The sequence below is a fragment of the Cupressus sempervirens genome, chromosome 4 (genome assembly GCF_028749045.1).
Source record: "Cupressus sempervirens isolate cs-2001-9-10 chromosome 4, ASM2874904v1, whole genome shotgun sequence".
Taxonomy (NCBI): Eukaryota; Viridiplantae; Streptophyta; class Pinopsida; order Cupressales; family Cupressaceae; genus Cupressus; species Cupressus sempervirens.
Window position 1 is genome coordinate 596,685,446 of NC_143121.1, and position 18,389 is coordinate 596,703,834.

General features: G+C 35.7%; 1 protein-coding gene across 3 annotated transcripts in view; it reads left to right on the top strand.

The window, feature by feature from the left end:
* The window catches only part of LOC149562621 (folate-sensitive fragile site protein), a 171,672-nt gene that overhangs the window by 76,100 nt on the left and 77,183 nt on the right, over positions 1-18,389 (top strand). For all 3 annotated transcript variants that reach the window (XM_089826097.1, XM_089826096.1, XM_089826098.1), the window contains exons 7-8: positions 11,646-11,704; positions 12,246-12,313. In XM_089826097.1, the coding sequence (XP_089682223.1) occupies positions 11,646-11,704; positions 12,246-12,313 (127 nt within the window). The remainder of the gene's footprint in view (positions 1-11,645; positions 11,705-12,245; positions 12,314-18,389) is intronic.

Here is an 18,389-nt window from a genome sequence, read left to right on the forward strand (position 1 = left end):
CCATATATCAGAATGTGTATGTTGTGAAGCATATTTGTTCTTATTGTTTTATGTCTCAGTAACAAATTGCAGGTTGCACAAAAATACCTCATGAAAGAATACAAAGAGGAATTTCCAATTGACACTTTTCCTATTCCATCGAAAATCAACTAAAGAAATGCACCTAGTAACATTTCAGTAACAAATTGTCATATCAATGAAGGTGGTGTACGACTTCATTGGAAAGGGATTTCAATGAAATAATGACATCAAACAAGTTGTGAATTGCCATATCGTAAGGAGTTTTCCATTAATAATCTGTTGTCAAAAGGTTTCCTTTTGGCACGCCCCAAATAATTAGAGGAAGATTTCAACAGCGTGCCAAGTGGTATAAGGTGTTATTGAAGGTGTTGGTGTAATTAAATATTCACTAATTACACTTACTTAAGCTTACTTAGGATTATGCATTGCATAGTAGTTTGTGATTGAGACACTTAGGAGTTTGCACCTCAATTAAACACATGGTGTAGGAGAATTCCACTCTAGCTGGTCATAGTTGTTAAATCATTCCACCTTTAGTGTACTCATCACATTATCATCCTCATCATCGCACATACTTCATTGCATAATGGACGATGATCCACCTTTGGTGGACATGTGATTCCACCTTGTGTGGGTGATAGCTTATCTTCTCCTTATCATTGTCTCTTATCGCCTCTCCTATATAATGAGGCCTATTATGTACATTTTAAATCAATCCATTGGATGTCAATCAAGTCCATTATCAGTAATAGCATTCTTGCATCTTCATGCAATTGTCTTGACAATCTCTTGTGGAAGTTATCTTGGTCTTTCATTTGATCTTGGGGGTGTTGTAGAGTCACCAAAAACTCTAATAGAAGGCATAATATCGTTGAAGACTGTTAGCAATACATATGAACCCTAATTGAAGAAGAGCGTATGCCCTATCGAAAGAAACATGCCGATGAAGTTTGGTGATTGAGCAAGACTAATAATGCCCCACTGAAGGGAGAAGTCCCATCAAAAAGGTCTATCGATGAAACATGTTCATTGTTCTATTATAAAAGTAGATGCATTGGGCAGAGCTTGTGGTAATTCATCAAAGGTCATGTCAATACATAAAGTAGATTTATGTTGATGAAATAGTGCTGGCCTTATATAAAAAATAGGTATTGAACAAATATGTGATTCGATAAGACATCATGTACCAAACAAAAGGTGATTCTCCTTGGTAGAAAAATATCGATGCAAGCTATTACTTCTCCATTTGATTTTTTATTGAAGAGATGGGAACATTGATGTTGTAGAGAAAAGGATACTTGGAAAGGTAAAAGTATTTGTTTCTAAATAATATGGCTCTTGACTTGAAAAGTCATGCCTATACAAAATGTAAGATATAAATGAGAGATACTTTATTTCTCGAGAGACATAATAAAAGCAATACATTTTTAGTAGAAAAAAGATATTCAGTTTTGTATGGAGGAAAATGAATTATAAGGCACAACTTATATTATAAATTCAAATATTATATTATTAATAAATAAAAAAGCCTTTTGTTTATTTTTGATTGAGGTAAAAAGATTACAATTGGAATGTCGATTCCTCCTTTATGATTAATAAATAGATTATTGAATTATTCCAACAAAGTTTTATTTTTGCATTGGATATTTTCTTGCATTCTTTGTTCGACAATCAAGATATTGTGAAATATATGTGTTATCTTATCTTTGTCTAATCAGACTTCCAGCCAAAGAAGTTAAAAACCCTTTTGGACTATCATAGAACTGCATATAAGATTTGTCTTTTGCAGAGCTCAAGAGTAATTGATGAAATTTTTGAGGAAATATTGTCTCATAGAGTTGTACGTAATAATCTTCATAATAGTTGACTTTGTTGCGCGAATAAGAAAAGGCATTGGTCTTTTAAATCGCTGAAGTTCAATTATTTGGATTTGTAGTTGAAGTCAGAAATCTACATATGTCCTTCATGCAAGCATCAAATTAATTATTGATAAACCTTGCACAAACATTCAATCATTTCAAGTACTCATTTAACTTCATTTTGATCGAGTTTGAGGATTTTGCCAACTGGAGAACTCACAAGTTTAATTTCGCTATAGAAAAGCTTTGAACTAGGTGGATAGAGGTGAAGGTTTACCTGCCTAGGTGAAGTGAAGCCTGAAGTGCAGGGGAATTGAAGTTATTCCCGTTCGTTGGCCAGAATTGATTGGGCAATTGCTATTGGAGATTGGAAAAATTCCTAGATTTCCAATGTGTGGTTTTGGGAACCAATAGATTGGCGACTCTGCTACGGAGAGTGCTCACAATATATATTGTGAAGTTACCCAAAATCTCAGATTTGATAGATCAAAATCATATAACATTTGTATAAAGTTGTTTGGAAGTGTACTCTGCTTAAAGTGAGAACTTGAAAGATCAATAAATCAATACATTCCTCGAAAGAGGTGGCGATTCTATACAATAAGACTTCAGTTGTTTGCTCTGTTGAGGGAGAAGACTCAGAAGGAAATGATTTGATTACCTAACATGGAGAATATGTACTATGAATAGGAAGGGGTCTATGTTACACCATGGAGTAAACACAAATACCCTTGAGATGTTTTTTTCAATTTGGAAAGGTACGAAGGTGAATCTGCAACACATTTGTTCATAAGGATGATGAATATTTTTTGGGAAGTACCTTTAGACATCATGCCTCCACGCAAGGAAACTCAAAAGAAGATTTCGTGAGTTGGGAATCTCGCCAGATGACCTGATTTGAATCATCTCTTTCAAATATTAGATGAAGAGGATGAAAGTCCAAGCTATGTATCTCCTTTGGACACATTTTTGAACTTAGAAAATCAAGAAAAAGAATCGGCAATACAATTCTTGATATGTAGGAGATAATTTCCACAAGAAGTCAAATTGTGATATTGCTATCAGGATTTAACTATTTAGTTTTTGAGTCAATGAGTTGGACTCAAGAACTACACAGTTAAATCCTGATAGCAATATCACAAGTACAATTCTTCATGAGGATGTTTAATGCCTATCAAGAAATACCTTCAGAATTCAAATCTTCATCCTTTGATCTTTTCAATAAAATATGAGACTTGTATAACAAGTACCGATGAATAAAAAAATGAAGAGGCTTGTCTCAGCATAAAAGAAATTTCAGATTTGTTGGACATGGAATATCAAAAACATGTTGAGACAAATGGTCAATTTTTTTTTCTCAATTCACCATGGTGAACAAGTTGATAGTTCAGCACATATTCAGGGGGTACTCGATGAAGGAGATGGTAATTCCTAGGAGTTAAATAGTGAAGATGAAATAGAACTGCATACGAAATGTATGAACAGGAGGGAGTTTCAAGAGATAGTGACAATGAAGATATTAGTCTTGTTGATGAAACATCAGATGATCCAGATTAAAACTCTCATGAAGGTATGTCAGAATTCTCTTTGTTCCTGAATCCATTGTTTAAAGAGTAAACAAATGAAGATATGCCAGAGTTCTCTATGTTCTTGAATCCATTGTTTGAAGAGGATTTTCAATGAAATCAGTCCATCAGCCTTATGATGAAGATGACAGGCCAAATAACGATGTGGACGTTGATGAAGCTTGTAATATGCATCTAGAAGGTGAGATAGGCATTAGTTCATCCTATGAGCAGGAGTTGTATCAAACATGTGAAGATGAGATGGAAACAGCCAGGCATAATGAGGAGAATATGTTGAGGAATGCTTCTGAAATTTTTCCAAGTGTTTTATTTGATCAAATTCTTGACAAGGGAGAAGTAGTTTATCCTAAATATGAGTTATTTTCAGAACCTTCTTGTGAGGAGAAACATTGGGAGTATGGGAATGGGGCAGACTGTGCGCAGAAAGGTGATGCATTTAATTCATCAAGGGTCAAAGTGTTGCATGATCAATGTCAGGTGTTCGATAGAGGAAAGAATCAATGTTCACTTTTTGGGGGGCTTGGGGCCACCCAATTTCACTTTGTACCAAGCTATACTTGGTCTGCTTCACCTAGAGAAAGCTGGGATATTCATTATGCTCACAAGGAGCATATGCCCCCAACGAGAGCCACTGATGGAGCTCCTCCATTTAACAAATAAGGTTGGAGATTGATGAAGGTTTGTCCAAGCATATCTTGGCATACACAAGAGAAGGACCTGTTGTCACAGCATAACCTATTCCATAGAAAAGATTTCACTTTCCATATCACCATGTATAAACCAAATAAGTCCCAGGATGTAAAGGGCACAGTAGAAGATGATTTTATATACAATGCTGAGAAGGATTAATAAAAGTGCAATGTGATTGCAAAGTTGTGGAAGGAATATACAGCAAAACTGTCATTTAGTTCTGTGAGTATTTCCAGGATTGTCAAGAATTGAGAAACATACTCAATTCAAAAGAATCTCAGTAAAGACAAGCCAAATGATAACAAACTCAGAACACACACACATGCAGATTTTGCTCTGCTTTCCTTACAATCAAAGGTGCTTCTCTGTTAAGAATTAAAAGGAGGATTCTGTGATTATAGCAGCCAGAGTTGAAGATGTTGCTAAGAGACCGAAAACTCTACAACTCACTGAAGACCAATAGAGGACTGAATTTACTGGGGACCTGCTGTGATACCCTCATTTGTTTGAATGCTGATTATGTATTTCAGATTTCAGATATGATAGAATATACTGCTCAATTAGAAGCTACAGTTTTAGCTTGAATCGCTGTGAATAGGAGTGATAGAAATAAACAAACAACCTATATCTCTCCAGAAGATATACTCAGGTTCTCATTAAGGGATTCCCATTGATGGAGCAATCAAAGAGGAGCTGAATGCTCACTGTCCAATACTCCACACAATTTACCACACTGAAGGAACAAAACTTGAAAACCAACATAGAAGTTTCTGTGTGCCCGCTGGGAAGAAACAAGCCCTTACCATTAAACAAGACCTGAAGGATATTGCTCAATGATTAGAAATGATATGATTCATACAATAAAAACATGCAAAATCGTCATCTGAACAATTACTAAATAGCGCACTTTCACAAACCATCTCTTGTCAATGACTATCGAATGGTAAAGGCCTCATTTTGATGATACGCGAATGATGACTGTAGAGCATACCACATGCACCGATACTTTCCCTGCAGCCCAATATTAATGGAGCGGTCCAAGCATCCAAGTCTCTACAGATTTCGCCATTACAAGGAAAACAGAGTGATATAGTAATCAAATAAAAGCATTCAAAGGAACAAACAACGGAAATTTAGTCCATGCTAGCATCTACAACAAATAATATCATTAATGAAAAATGAAAGCTTTGTATATGCGGAGGACAAAGGGAAGAGGTTTTACAGTAGTGATTATAATTGGTCTGTTTGCAGAATAGAGTCCAGTCCATATTTTAACAACATCCTTGTCGTAATAATTTTGAGAGCAGTGTGGAAGAGTTTTTTTTTAGCATGTAGGTGTTTGACAAATACATACTTGCGACATTTAGTGTCACCTTTCATGTTACCGGCTGTGGAGATCCATCAAAGTGCGGATGAAGCAGTGCTTAGTGTCATTGAGAGCCTCCCTCTTGTTGACAAGAAACACATTTGCGTGGAAAGATTAGGCAATGTAAGGATGCCAAACACTTAAGGCAAACGTAGTGTCATCAAATAGATGAACGCTAACATGAGCCCTTAGGAGAAAGCAATCAGAAATGTTTAAGATTCAATGGAGATATTATTGATGAATCCAAGGAAACAAAGCAATTTGGACAAAAAAAATATTCGGGATTGTGAAGTCATGGAGTTAAATCACACATTATAAAAAATCAATTTAAAGACTATATTGAAATGAAGCGATTAAGATCTCCCATGTTTTGAAGAAATTAACTAAAGAGATATAAAAGTTTATCGATGTTACCGGATGATTAAGAAGAAAATTAAATTTGAAAAGGTATAAGTATTTGTTTCTAAATAATATGGCTCTTGACTTGAAAAGTCATGCCTATACAAAATGTAAGATATAAATGAGAGATACTTTATTTCTCAAAAGACATAAAAAAAGAAATACATTTTTAGTACAAAAAAGATATTCAATTTTGTATGGAGGAAAATGAATTATAAGGCATGACTTATATTATAAGTTCGAATGTTATATTTTAATAAATAAAAAGTGTTTTGTTTATTTTTTATTGAGCCAAAGAGATTACAATTAGAATGTCTATTTGTCCTTTATGATCAATAAATAGATTATTAAATTACTCAGACATAATTTTATTTTTGCATTGGATATTTTTCTGCATTCTTTGTTCCACAATCAGGATAGTGCGAAATATATGTGTTTCCTTATCTCTTTCTAATCGGACTACCAGTCGAAGAAGTTAAAAACCCTTTTGGACTAACATAGAATTGTATATAAAATTTGTCTTTTCCAGAACTTAGGAGTAATTGATGATATTTTTGAGGAAATATTGTCTCATAGAGTTGTATGTAATAATCTTTAGAATAGCTGACTCTGTTGTCTGAATAAGAAAAGGCATCGGTCTTTTAAATCGCTGAAGTTCAATTTTTAGGATTTATAGTTGAAGTCAGAAATCTGCATATGTACTTGCAAGCATCAAATTAATTATTGATAAACCTTGCACAAACTTTCAATCATTTCAAGTATTCATTTACCTTCATTTTGATCGAGTTTGAGGATTTTGCCAATTGGAGAACTCACAAGTTTAAATTTTCTATAGAAAAGCTTTGAACCAGGTGGTCAGAGGTGAAGGTTTACCTGCCTAGGTGTAGTGAAGCTTGAAGTGCAGGGGAATCGAAGTTATTCCCATTCGTTGGCCAGAATTGATTGGGCAATCCTATTGGAGAATTGGCAAAACTCCCGGATTTCCGATCTATGGTTTGAGAACCAACATGATGTTTGAAGAGCGACAATACAATGAATGCTAGTCTAATATATTGGTCCATGATGATTGAATGAATGTTGATTTGGTAGAGTGATGTTTGATTGCTGAATTGTAAGTTTTCTTGATTTTAAGATGTAGTGGTGATTGACGTGAATTTAATGCTTGTTTACTTGATTTCTTTAAGGATGACAAATGAAGGATGATGATTGTGATGTAGGACCATCTAGGGTGTAAGGGCATTGTTGCATCACCCAAAAATATTTTTTAGTTTTTTTTGATAAGGGCATCTTTGTGTAGAGATACTATTTTTGTAAGTTGTTCATTGAGCACCTAATATACTAATTTCTTCCTTGGAGCTTCACTTTTGTAATATAAGTTTGCCAATAAAGTTTCCTCGCAAGATTAAGTTTGGTTTTGAAGATATTGAATTTTTCTAGTTTTGACAAGGGGTACAAAAACTTTGAACTTAGTTTTGAAGGTTTTAGAGGCTCCAAAAAAGGGGTCAAACCTCGGCTGATTGGCACATTGTGAGTCAAACGCTGCAGAGCACTTTGCGAGGTTTCCGAAAAGTGGCTATAATAGCGAATAGTGTCCTTTCTCTTTTAAATTGGTCTATATGCGACTTACAATGCACGAAAAAACATGGTAAATAAAATATAACTACTCTTTCCTAAAATAGTTTGATCTTATGTTATTCATCAAATGGATTTTCTTATTTTTTTTGCTTCGGTATCAAACCTTTTTTTTGCCCTTGTATCAAGTGTATATTATTATTATTTAAAGTTTTTGAGTGGTATATATTTCTTTTTGATAGGCAATGGACCGAATCCTAGATAAATTAATAATAATAATTTGTTGAGATTAATTATTATTATTTATTGAGATTAATTATTATTTGTTGTGATTAATTATTATTATGTGTTAGCTCAAGTGGATTTGAATCCTAGACGTCCTCGATGAGAGGCTCACAAATTACTGTTGTGTTATAGGCTTTTGCCTTGGAATAATATAGTTTTAGTTTCTTCTATTTAAATTTATTCTTTTCTTTACATTTGAAATAATGTCAATTGTATTTTTTATTTTGCTTTTTATTTAATATATTTAATTTTTTAAAATTAAAACATTTTAATTAGGATAAAATTTATAAAATTATATATATATATATATATATATATATAAAATTTAGATTAAATATTTAAACATTTCTATATTATAATAATATAATAGTTTTAAATCAAAGATGATGTATTGAGATTTAACATAATAATAATACTTCATATATATGGGTTAGTTATTTATAAAAAAAAAAAAAACTCAAATTTAAGTAAGGCAAATTTCATGTCAATTATTTTTTGAATTTTTTTCTTTGTCAAACTTCATCCAAATTTTATTGTTGCCAAGCACAAATTCGAACTTGAACCTTGTGACACAAGTCACAACCTGTTACTGTTACCAGCCTTTGGAAGCATCACAACTCTTCATCATTTCTGGCCTTCGAAAGATTCACAACCCTCCATAATTGGGACTTTTTGAAAGAGAATTATTCATCATTGCTGGCCTTTTAGAGAGTCACAACCTTTCATTGCTACCACCGTTTGGAAGAGTCGCAACGATTCACATCTGTTGCCCTTGGAAGGAGTCACTTCCTTATTATCTTCTCATTCCTTTTTTTCTCTTCCTTAAATTTTTCTTGATTTACATCTTCACTTTTCTTCCTCTCTCACCCCCCTTTCACATGAAGTTCTTTTGTACCTTTTATTGCTCATGTTTGAGGGAGAGACAAATTTTCATTTCGTGCCTTTTGATAATTCATTAACTAAATTTTAATTATGTTATATTTTATTTTCTTCTTTTATATTTTAAATCTATTATTATTGCTTATTATAAAATCATAAGTCAAAAGAGGACAATACATATCTTTAAATGGCTATCCCCCTGGTCTTGCAGATGCATAAGTGCAGAGGAAATCAACTTAGTAGTTGTTTCGTATGCATTGGCAACTGACCTAAAATCTTTAACCATAAGAAGTGGCTAATGTTTTGAAGAGTTTAGGCAACCAGTTTGTGAAACAGGGTGCATTTTGTGAAAACCATGCAACATGCTGCCATGTTGAGTCAGCAACCCTATTCCACTCCCTGATAATGCTGTTTGAAATTTCCTTTGCATCTGTCTGTCCAGGATCTTAACCTATCTATGTTTTCAGTTTGGAGGATTTGGCAAGTCTGCAGGCTTCACTAGGTCTAGAACAAGGCCTAATACTTCAAAACCTCTCTTTCCTGTCCCTCATTACTTTTCTCTAGTTCCCAGCTCCTCTATACCTGCTAGAACTTGACTTCTTTATAAGTTAAACTACCAGAACACCCAGTTGTAGTGGTTTTTAGCAATCCCCTCTCAATTGTAAATGCATGGCTTGATTTTACAGTTTTTGATGATCTCACAAATCTGGTGGCTTATTTTTTTGGTCTTACTAAGGAGGTCAAAGAGTATGTCAACATCTTAATAAACTGCATCTGTTGTATGCTCTCCAGTAATGAATTATTTCCGTTGGTCTCATGCAGTCAATTTTGGTAGGATTGAGTCACATTTTAAACATGTTTTTCATAGGGATCCTGCAAAACATTTAAGCTAATTTAATCTTTCAATTTACTTTTGACGACTAATAATAATATTAGCAGAGTTTTATCTTAATATATATACCAGCAACAAAAGTAAATAAAAACAATGCACAAAAACCAATGCACAATATTGAACGTGGAAAACCAATGTGGGAAAAACCACCAAGTCAAGACTGCTAGGAGCTACTATCTTTATCCAGTCCACAAATTCCTTTCTTCAATTACACTTTTAAGGGCTACAACCCCAAGGAGCAACAACCTGAGCAGCCATATGAGTACCAACTCAATAAATATGAACATCAACACATTTAGAACAAGCTAATAATGTGAGGATAAAACTGCATCTCTGATTAAGACTGAATCAATGACAAGTTTGTGAATTCCTTTATGCAAATAGAAACAAATTCATATGGTGAAGATAACTTTGCTTTTACTGTGTCAAAAATAATAATCTGAATTCCAACTGCCTTTGGAAGTTCACATTCAAGTGTCTTGTAGATTTTATTGTTCACAAGTTTAATTTGACTAGCAAGATTTCATATCGTTGCTAGTATATACTTCACGAACTCAATAAAACAATAGCTTACTGACTGAATGCTGCTATACCATCAAACTGATAACAATACAAAACAATGAATCTCAGATTAACATGGTATCCGCTCATCTTCATAATTACCACTTCTTCCAGATACTCTGTTCATTCTGTCAGTATTGTGGTTTTGCATGCCTTAGTCTCATATGCATGTTCTCTGTCTCTATAAAACTGCTGTCTTACAAGTTTATTGTTTTTCAATATAATCCTGCTTCCTCCGACAATGGACAGTAATATTTATCTAACCTTTCACTCTCTTATAGTTTTTAGTGAAAAATATTGCATTGAATAACCTTTTCATCCCTCACACTCAATTCATTTAAACAAGGACCAAAATATATAGATTCGATTACATCTGAAGAAGAGGTTAGTTCGGTTGAAAAACTGTTTCAACTGTTTGTCCATCGTGTCCTTTAACTGCCACAGATTCCAACTGATTGCAAACTGAATCGATATTTTAACAATTAAAAAACTTGTCTCCAATTCCCATCGCTCCCTGTTGGTAAAGCGGCAACCACATCAGATTTCTATGCATTTTATAAACATCTATTAGTATCATTCGAAATTGCTACAGTCGTATTATTCCATTAAATGGACTCTTTAGACCTAGCAGATGTTAGAGCATTGGCTTGGAATATAAGACCGAGCATATTGATAATCCTGTTTGCTTTCTCACAAAACATCGAAACCTCTTTTTAGTATTTAAGGAGCATTATTTTTCAGACTCATCACCACATTATTTCTTCAAACACGATGGTTCTGGCTTTCCTATATGGTCATTCGATTGAACTTTCTGACTGTTTAGAAGGCGGCAACCAAAGTATAGGATCCAGTAAATATGTCACCAGTTGTCTTCACTACACGCTGTCTATTCCTGATTCCTCTCAGTTCGCTTGCCACACACACAGAAGACGTTAATCTTATTGCAGGTATCGTATAAGCATAAATCTTACTGAAATTTTGTTGGCTTGCCTTGCACAAAGAAGACGTCAAACTCCAGATTGACTTCATTTTATTTTGTCTTATTACAGGTATTGCATAAGCATGAATTCTTATTGAAACCTCAGATGTGTTTAACAAGATTATAATGACCCAATAGAATATAATTTAAAAGTCACCACAGACATACATTTGTGACCGAATTGCGCATTTATCTGTATGCTTGTCACTGATTTGTCATCATGATATAGAATAAATCTGACTTAACGTCATTTTGAAATCAATGACCTATGTAATGCTTAACACTGTGGGATTAATATAGCCATTTGTTGTAATATGTACCATTTTGTTTATCAATAGCATATCATGTTTTGAACATGGTGGAAGTGAAATGCTACTGAATTTACTTGATTAATCTTGTTGATTAGGGTGGAAGTTTCTTCTTTTTGTAAGCTTTGGTTCAGTTATTGGTGCTTTTTGGTGGCGGCCTAATAGTTGGTTTTTCTTGAATATGAATATCAAGTAGTTTAGAGTCTTTAGACTACATAAAATTTCATATATATTTATTTACTTAACAGGGCAATTCATCTGTGGCAATAAGAAATGCGATGAGAGGGATGGACTTTCCAGTTATGAGGTAAATCTTTGTCCATTTGGTTACATGTCAATAACTTGAGATATTAATGTTTCTTTGTGTAAGAAATATGTTTTTCTGATTTATAATGTAATTTTTTTTCTCACTTCACCTTGTAATTATTTGTGATTTCTTTTGTCATAGGGGATTGTCTGTAGAATAATTTCTTTAAAGAACTATTGGCTACAAGAAATTGGTAGATAGACTGCATGAATATTGTCATGTAATCACATTGAATTCTTTTTCCATTTTCATCTGACTTATTTGTTTTTGGCTTGGATATATATTTATAGGATGTTCAGCTTTTATAAAATAGTTTGTCTTTGTGCTATAATGGTCATGTTTAATAACACATTTGGGAGTGTCAAACAAAATTTCAACTCATTGTTTTTTATCAAATTTATGTTCTTCTAAAGTAATTGAAATATCTATTCTTCAGTTTTATTCTAAGTCCCCTTTGTTGACATTTTTCATCATCTTATGACTGTCACTCTATTTAGTACAAAATATAAGTTTTCTAGCCTTCTGATGGTGCCTTTGGCAGGTTAACTTCACTTACCATGAGGCAGGAGAAAGCAAACAAGCACTTGTGAAACTTAAAGTTTGTGAAAGGTAAGAAGTTTGATCAAAGATGTATGCAAATGGACACATTTGACTATTTTTGTAGTTGTAGTATTGTGATACTTTTATTTAATTCATGCATTATGTTAGAATGAAAAACGCTTTCACCATATTCATTTATGCTAGTCTTGTATCATGAAATGTCAAGGGATGAACGTTCTACATTTACTTGTTAAGTATGCTATCAATTTATTTTACTCCTTAAATTGTGACACTAGAGGTGATAGAAATGCTCTATGAATCTGAATGGGAAGTTTCTTTTCAAAGAAAAGCTAACCTCTTCTGAAAAATATGTACTCACTATATACAATTCATACAAAGAGTTTTTGGGCGGTTCACATTCACGCAGAATAAGACTCTAGGTATGTCTTTCTGGATTCACCTAGGGCAAATGGTTGATATGCTCGCCAACTCATTGTTATAACATATCAGATTTATCTATATATCAAATAGAAGGAATTCTCCTTTTGATTTGCTTTCTACTATGATTGTACATAGAGGCCTTGAATGTTCATCAGTATTTCTGATATTATTATTATTCATAGTTACACCGCCCTGGGGGATGGGGGACGGCGGAACAGGGGGACAAGTTTTTGGGATGGGGGGATAGAGGGGCCTTAATTTGGGGACGGCGGCGGGGGACAGGAGGGGGGGGGGGTATATATATATATATATATATATATGTCTGTATACTACTTAAAATGCTAGTTATGAAAATATGTATTGCAATATAAGATATAAAGATGTAAAAGAGTAAATACTTGAACATTGCATTGAATTGGAACATCCAACATTAAACATAAATAGTCGAATTTGCAAATAGTCAACATCGGGATGTCCCCCATCCTCGGTGGAGGTGGTGGAATCTAGTGGTGCCACTGGGGACAGCGGGACGGAGTCCCCAAGTCCCTGGTGCGTTGAAGTCTCCGGGATGTTCGGTAAAAGGGGGGGGGACGTGTCCCCATGTTACTATGTTATTATTTAATATTGGAAGGACAATATCTGAAATGTTTCAGTGGAAATCAGTTTAGAGAAATATTCAGTAAGTCTGAGGCAAGTGATTTGTATTTATCTGCACTTGATAACCGATGAAGACACTAGTATTTTGTGTTCGCTGTATGGATTTGAATGCAAATTATTCTTCCTTTATGTGAGTTGACTCAGCATGGAGTCACGATCATTGGGTTGTGACTTCCAAGCCCACCTCGGTTGAGATATAAACAACGACGGTCAACTGAGATTAGTATTTAATTGTCAATAAGTGAATTTGATTACGAATACGTCGGATTTATTATTATTAATTGTGAAATTAAATTATGATTTAGATATTTAATGATATATATATATATATATATATATATATAATTTGAATTGCATAATTATAATAACATGTATATTATCTTCAATTTTTTTAATCTGACTTAGCTATATATAAAACCTTAACACTCTCTCTTGAGTGTTGACTTGGTGGCCAGCAGCTCCTTGGAGATTTGTGCCATGGATCTGGGTAAGTCTCAGCATTTGTATCGGGCATTAATAGTTTGAGCTTTTGGTGCAACAACAAATGCTACCTTCAATTGGTATCAAAGCCCTTGGGTCACAGGTATGAGTGTCGCTTCAGTCGGAGTTGAAGGTTCAGTTGGTGCTGAGGGGCAGATTGTTGAGTATTGACTTGGTGGTCAGCACCTCCTTGGAGATTTGTGCCATGGATCTAGGTAAGTCTTGGCATTTGTATTGGTCATTAATAGTTCGAGCTTTTGGTGCAACGACAAATGCTACCTTCAAATATTATACCATTTGTAATATTAAAAATGACAAATTTTAAGGATATCTTTGATCAGAAGATGTCCACCATTTTGATATCACTTTTGATATCATGAGTATTGGCCTCCATAATATCAACATATGATATTCACCAAATGCTATGAGTAATGGCCTGTAGAATATCAACACATGATATTTGCCAAGTGCCCAATAAGGTAATGGCCTGCATAATATCAATGTTGGAGTTGAGGAAAGCCAACTCCGAAGACGCCAAGATCACCTGCATGCGAAACTTGTCAAAGAGAAGCCATAGAAGGGGAGAGCATGGAGCAAGGGCAAAAACCCTAAACGGACATGAGAGCCATCATAATGCAAACACAAGAAGAAATGTATTTACAATAAGAAATGATGTTATGTTGTTATAATGTGTTCGAATACAATGAGAGAGAGCCCGAATATAAAGAGCTCATGGAAGCTTGTAGAACAAGCTGGAAGGTGGTAGAAGATAAGTGTGACAACTAGAAGGGAACAAACTCCTGTGTTGTCAACAATTAACCACTACATGCATTAAATATGAAATATTAAATAAATGCATGACCTAAGTAAGCTTAAGCAATAGAATAAATAATTAGATATTAATTATTTACTCTAACACCCCCCCTTAAGTGCAACTTAGGGAAATGCCTTAAGCTCACAAAACTAAGATGAAATGCATAATGGGTCCCGGCAACGAGGCCATGTTAGGTACCCATGTACAATGCAAGAAGAATGCAACCTCTGTAAGCAGGGAAAGAGAGAAAACCACATGGGAAAAACCCTCCCCCAAAAAGAGGTAAGAACCCAGTGAAGAGCTGAAGAAGTCTCCAACTAGGGAAATTGTCCCCTAAAACAGGAACAAAGAGTGATCATGAAGAAGCAGCATCACTGAAGCATGAAGAAGCCGCAAATCTGCCAAACTGCTGATCTGAAGAAACCTCCATGGAAGAAGAAGGCACGAACTGAGCATGTCTATATGGTAGATGATCCATCTCACCGAAATGCATAGGTAGCCAGCTACTGCAATCGCCTTGTATATAGGATCAACCACTGAATACATAGTTCACACTATCGAACCATCGAACCATGGATGCATTAGAACACAGCATAACCCCCCCTTAATGCAGACGGGGTGTGATGACAGGCAACTGAGAAGGTGAGCCAAAATCTCCTGCAAACGAACCAAGAACGAGGAGAGAGGAAAAGAAGTACAGACACCGATAAAGACACGGTCTAACTGACTCTGCATGGGCTAATGTCGTGGAAGGGACACTCACTTGACAAAGGGAGAATGCCTAAAACAGCAAACAAATAATCCCCCCCATGGTGCTTTATGAAATAGTGCAAGTACAACTGACTCAAAACAACGTTCATGACTCCTAGAGTGCAAAAGTGACACTTTATCTCAGCGCGAAAATAAAAAATGCTTCAAAATGATAGCTACAATGATCAGAACTGAAAAAGAGCTGAACCAAAAGAAAGTACAGCCGAAAAGACAGCAAACCATGCCAGGAAAACGATCCTCGGGCCTAAAACACTCAAAATATCCACCATAGAGCAAAAATGCCAAAACTATGATAGAAAGAGAAGAGGCCAAAAACGAAGAAAAAGGACTACTTTTCTGAAAAGAACACAGAACCAGCTTTCCAAAAATATAAAGTTTTCAAAAAACTGACATGGGATGTAAAAGATATGCATGCCGAAGTCAAAAATAGGACTTCGGACTTCAACAGAAAAAACGAGCAATAAAAAAGCATCAAAACCAAAAAATACCTGCACCAAAATCTCCGTCTCGGAACCAGCTTTCCGGCGCTTCTTTCGGATCGGAAAAATACCTCCGTATGCAAAAGTTATGGCCAAAAAACCAAAGGTAGGTCCAAAAGCAATCGGGAGAGGTGCATGCAAGGGTTGATGCATGCTGACGTCAGCATTTGACGGGAAAAAATTTGACGGCCCGTCACCCGTCGCTGCAAAAAAGAGTGCCACGTGGCAAAACTGACGTGGCAGGGGTGACGTGGCGGGTCCACGTGGCAAGGTGCCACGTGGCGCCCATGCCACGTGTCACCCCCGCAGTGGCTGATTCGGCTGACGGTGCTGCATAGCTATCGAGCGGAGGACAGGGCGGAGCGAAGGCGGCGGAATCGGGAGGAGGTGGCCGCAGGGGCGGCGGACTAGGATGCGCCGCCGGCGGAGATCCACAGTCGGGCGGTGGCCGAGAGGAGGTCGGGCCGCGGCGGAGCGCGGGCGACGCTGCCTGCTGCGGCCGCTGCGGGTTGCGCGCAGGTGGCGCGGCGGCGGCCCCGCGGTGGCGTGGCGGCGGTGCGCCCCAAACTATTTTTTAAAAAAAAAAATCCGTCGCGGCGTCCGTATGACCGTACAACAGACCCCTGCAAGCAAAAAAAGATTGCCTCCCGGAGCTCTGTCTCCAAAATCGAAAAACTTTATATGAATCCTGACTGCAAACGGCCTTCCGGATCCATTGGTGATGTCCGTTTGGGCCCAAAGTGCTCCGAAAATTCGCTGATCCCCTGATTTGAAGAAAAATTGCACAAACAAACTAGGGTTTGTGACTTCAAATCACAGCTTCAAAACTTCTTCAACGAAGTTGCAGCAGGAAGGCTCTGATACCATGTTGGAGTTGAGGAAAGCCAACTCCGAAGACGCCAAGATCACCTGCATGCGAAACCTGTCAAAGAGAAGCCATAGAAGGGGAGAGCATGGAGCAAGGGCAAAAACCCTAAACGGACATGAGAGCCATCATAATGCAAACACAAGAAGAAATGTATTTACAATAAGAAATGATGTTATGTTGTTGTTATAATGTGTTCGAATACAATGAGAGAGAGCCCGAATATAAAGAGCTCATGGAAGCTTGTAGAACAAGCTGGAAGGTGGTAGAAGATAAGTGTGACAACTAGAAGGGAACAAACTCCTGTGTTGTCAACAATTAACCACTACATGCATTAAATATGAAATATTAAATAAATGCATGACCTAAGTAAGCTTAAGCAATAGAATAAATAATTAGATATTAATTATTTACTCTAACAATCAACACATGATATTTACCAAATAACTTCAAACAACATAGAGACCATCAATTGAATGACATCTAATTCCCAGTTGTTGATTTACAATATATAATTTATCATGATCTGTTTCAACATTTACATAAAATGTATATCATGATTTAAGTTATTGTAAGATCGTCACCTTCCAATAACTTCCGCAAATACAAGTGATGATCATTCAAAAGTTGTCACTTTCTTATGTACACAGGTCTCATATGGTCATAACATTCATAAAGAATAATAAACTGTACAATAATCTATTATTTTGAGACATTTTCTCAGGGATTACAAACATATCAAGTTCTTTTCGAAAGTGTTCCACTTTTGCTTTGCAATAAAGAATAGAGAACTCCCTCTTAATCCAATATTTCCAATGTATTTGGATGTTTTGAAGTTCTTTATAATAGACATCTCTGTGAACTTGTATCAGGTTTGCTGACTTTGGCAAAGGATGCTTGATGTTTCAGTCTATCAGGACATTGTATTGCTGAGTGACCACAGTTGTCGCATCTAAAGCATTGCATTTGAGATTAGTCTATATGTTTCCTTTTTCCTTTGAATTTAGGTTTCTTACTTTATCAACTTGAGTTGTGAGAATCTGAATATCACCTCCAGTAGAAGTATCACCAATTCCTTCATATATTAACAGGCACTCCTCTTAAATGCAGTAAGCCTTAAGTCGATCAAGTTTAGGAAGCTTGGATCAATAACATACTCCTTGCCTAATTGTTTCCCATGATGGTGGTATTCCTTTTAGTGCTATTATGGTTGATTCTTTGCCATCATAGATGTGACCAATTGTAGAGAGTTGGTTGCTTAGTTCTGTTATCCTCATGAAATATGAAGCAATGTACTCTCCTTTATTCATCTTGATGTTGGAGAGTGTCTTTTAGTGTGAGAATTCTGCCGGTATTGTTTATCCCATACATCTTTTCAAGTGCTTTGAACATTTCATTTGTAATGATGGGAAGTAGATGATCCTTAACAACGACCCCTAGTAATTTCATAGACTTAGTATTGTGTTTTTCCCATCTACTCAATTCATCACCCCCTTGGGTGTTTGGTCTGATTTTTCAATAAACTGGTTTAGATCATGCTCCTTCAAGATTAACATTATTCACAATTTCCATGCTGCAAAATTTGAGTCACCTTCGAGTCTGTCCTCTAGTCTCATAGCATTCACCATTATGGTAGAT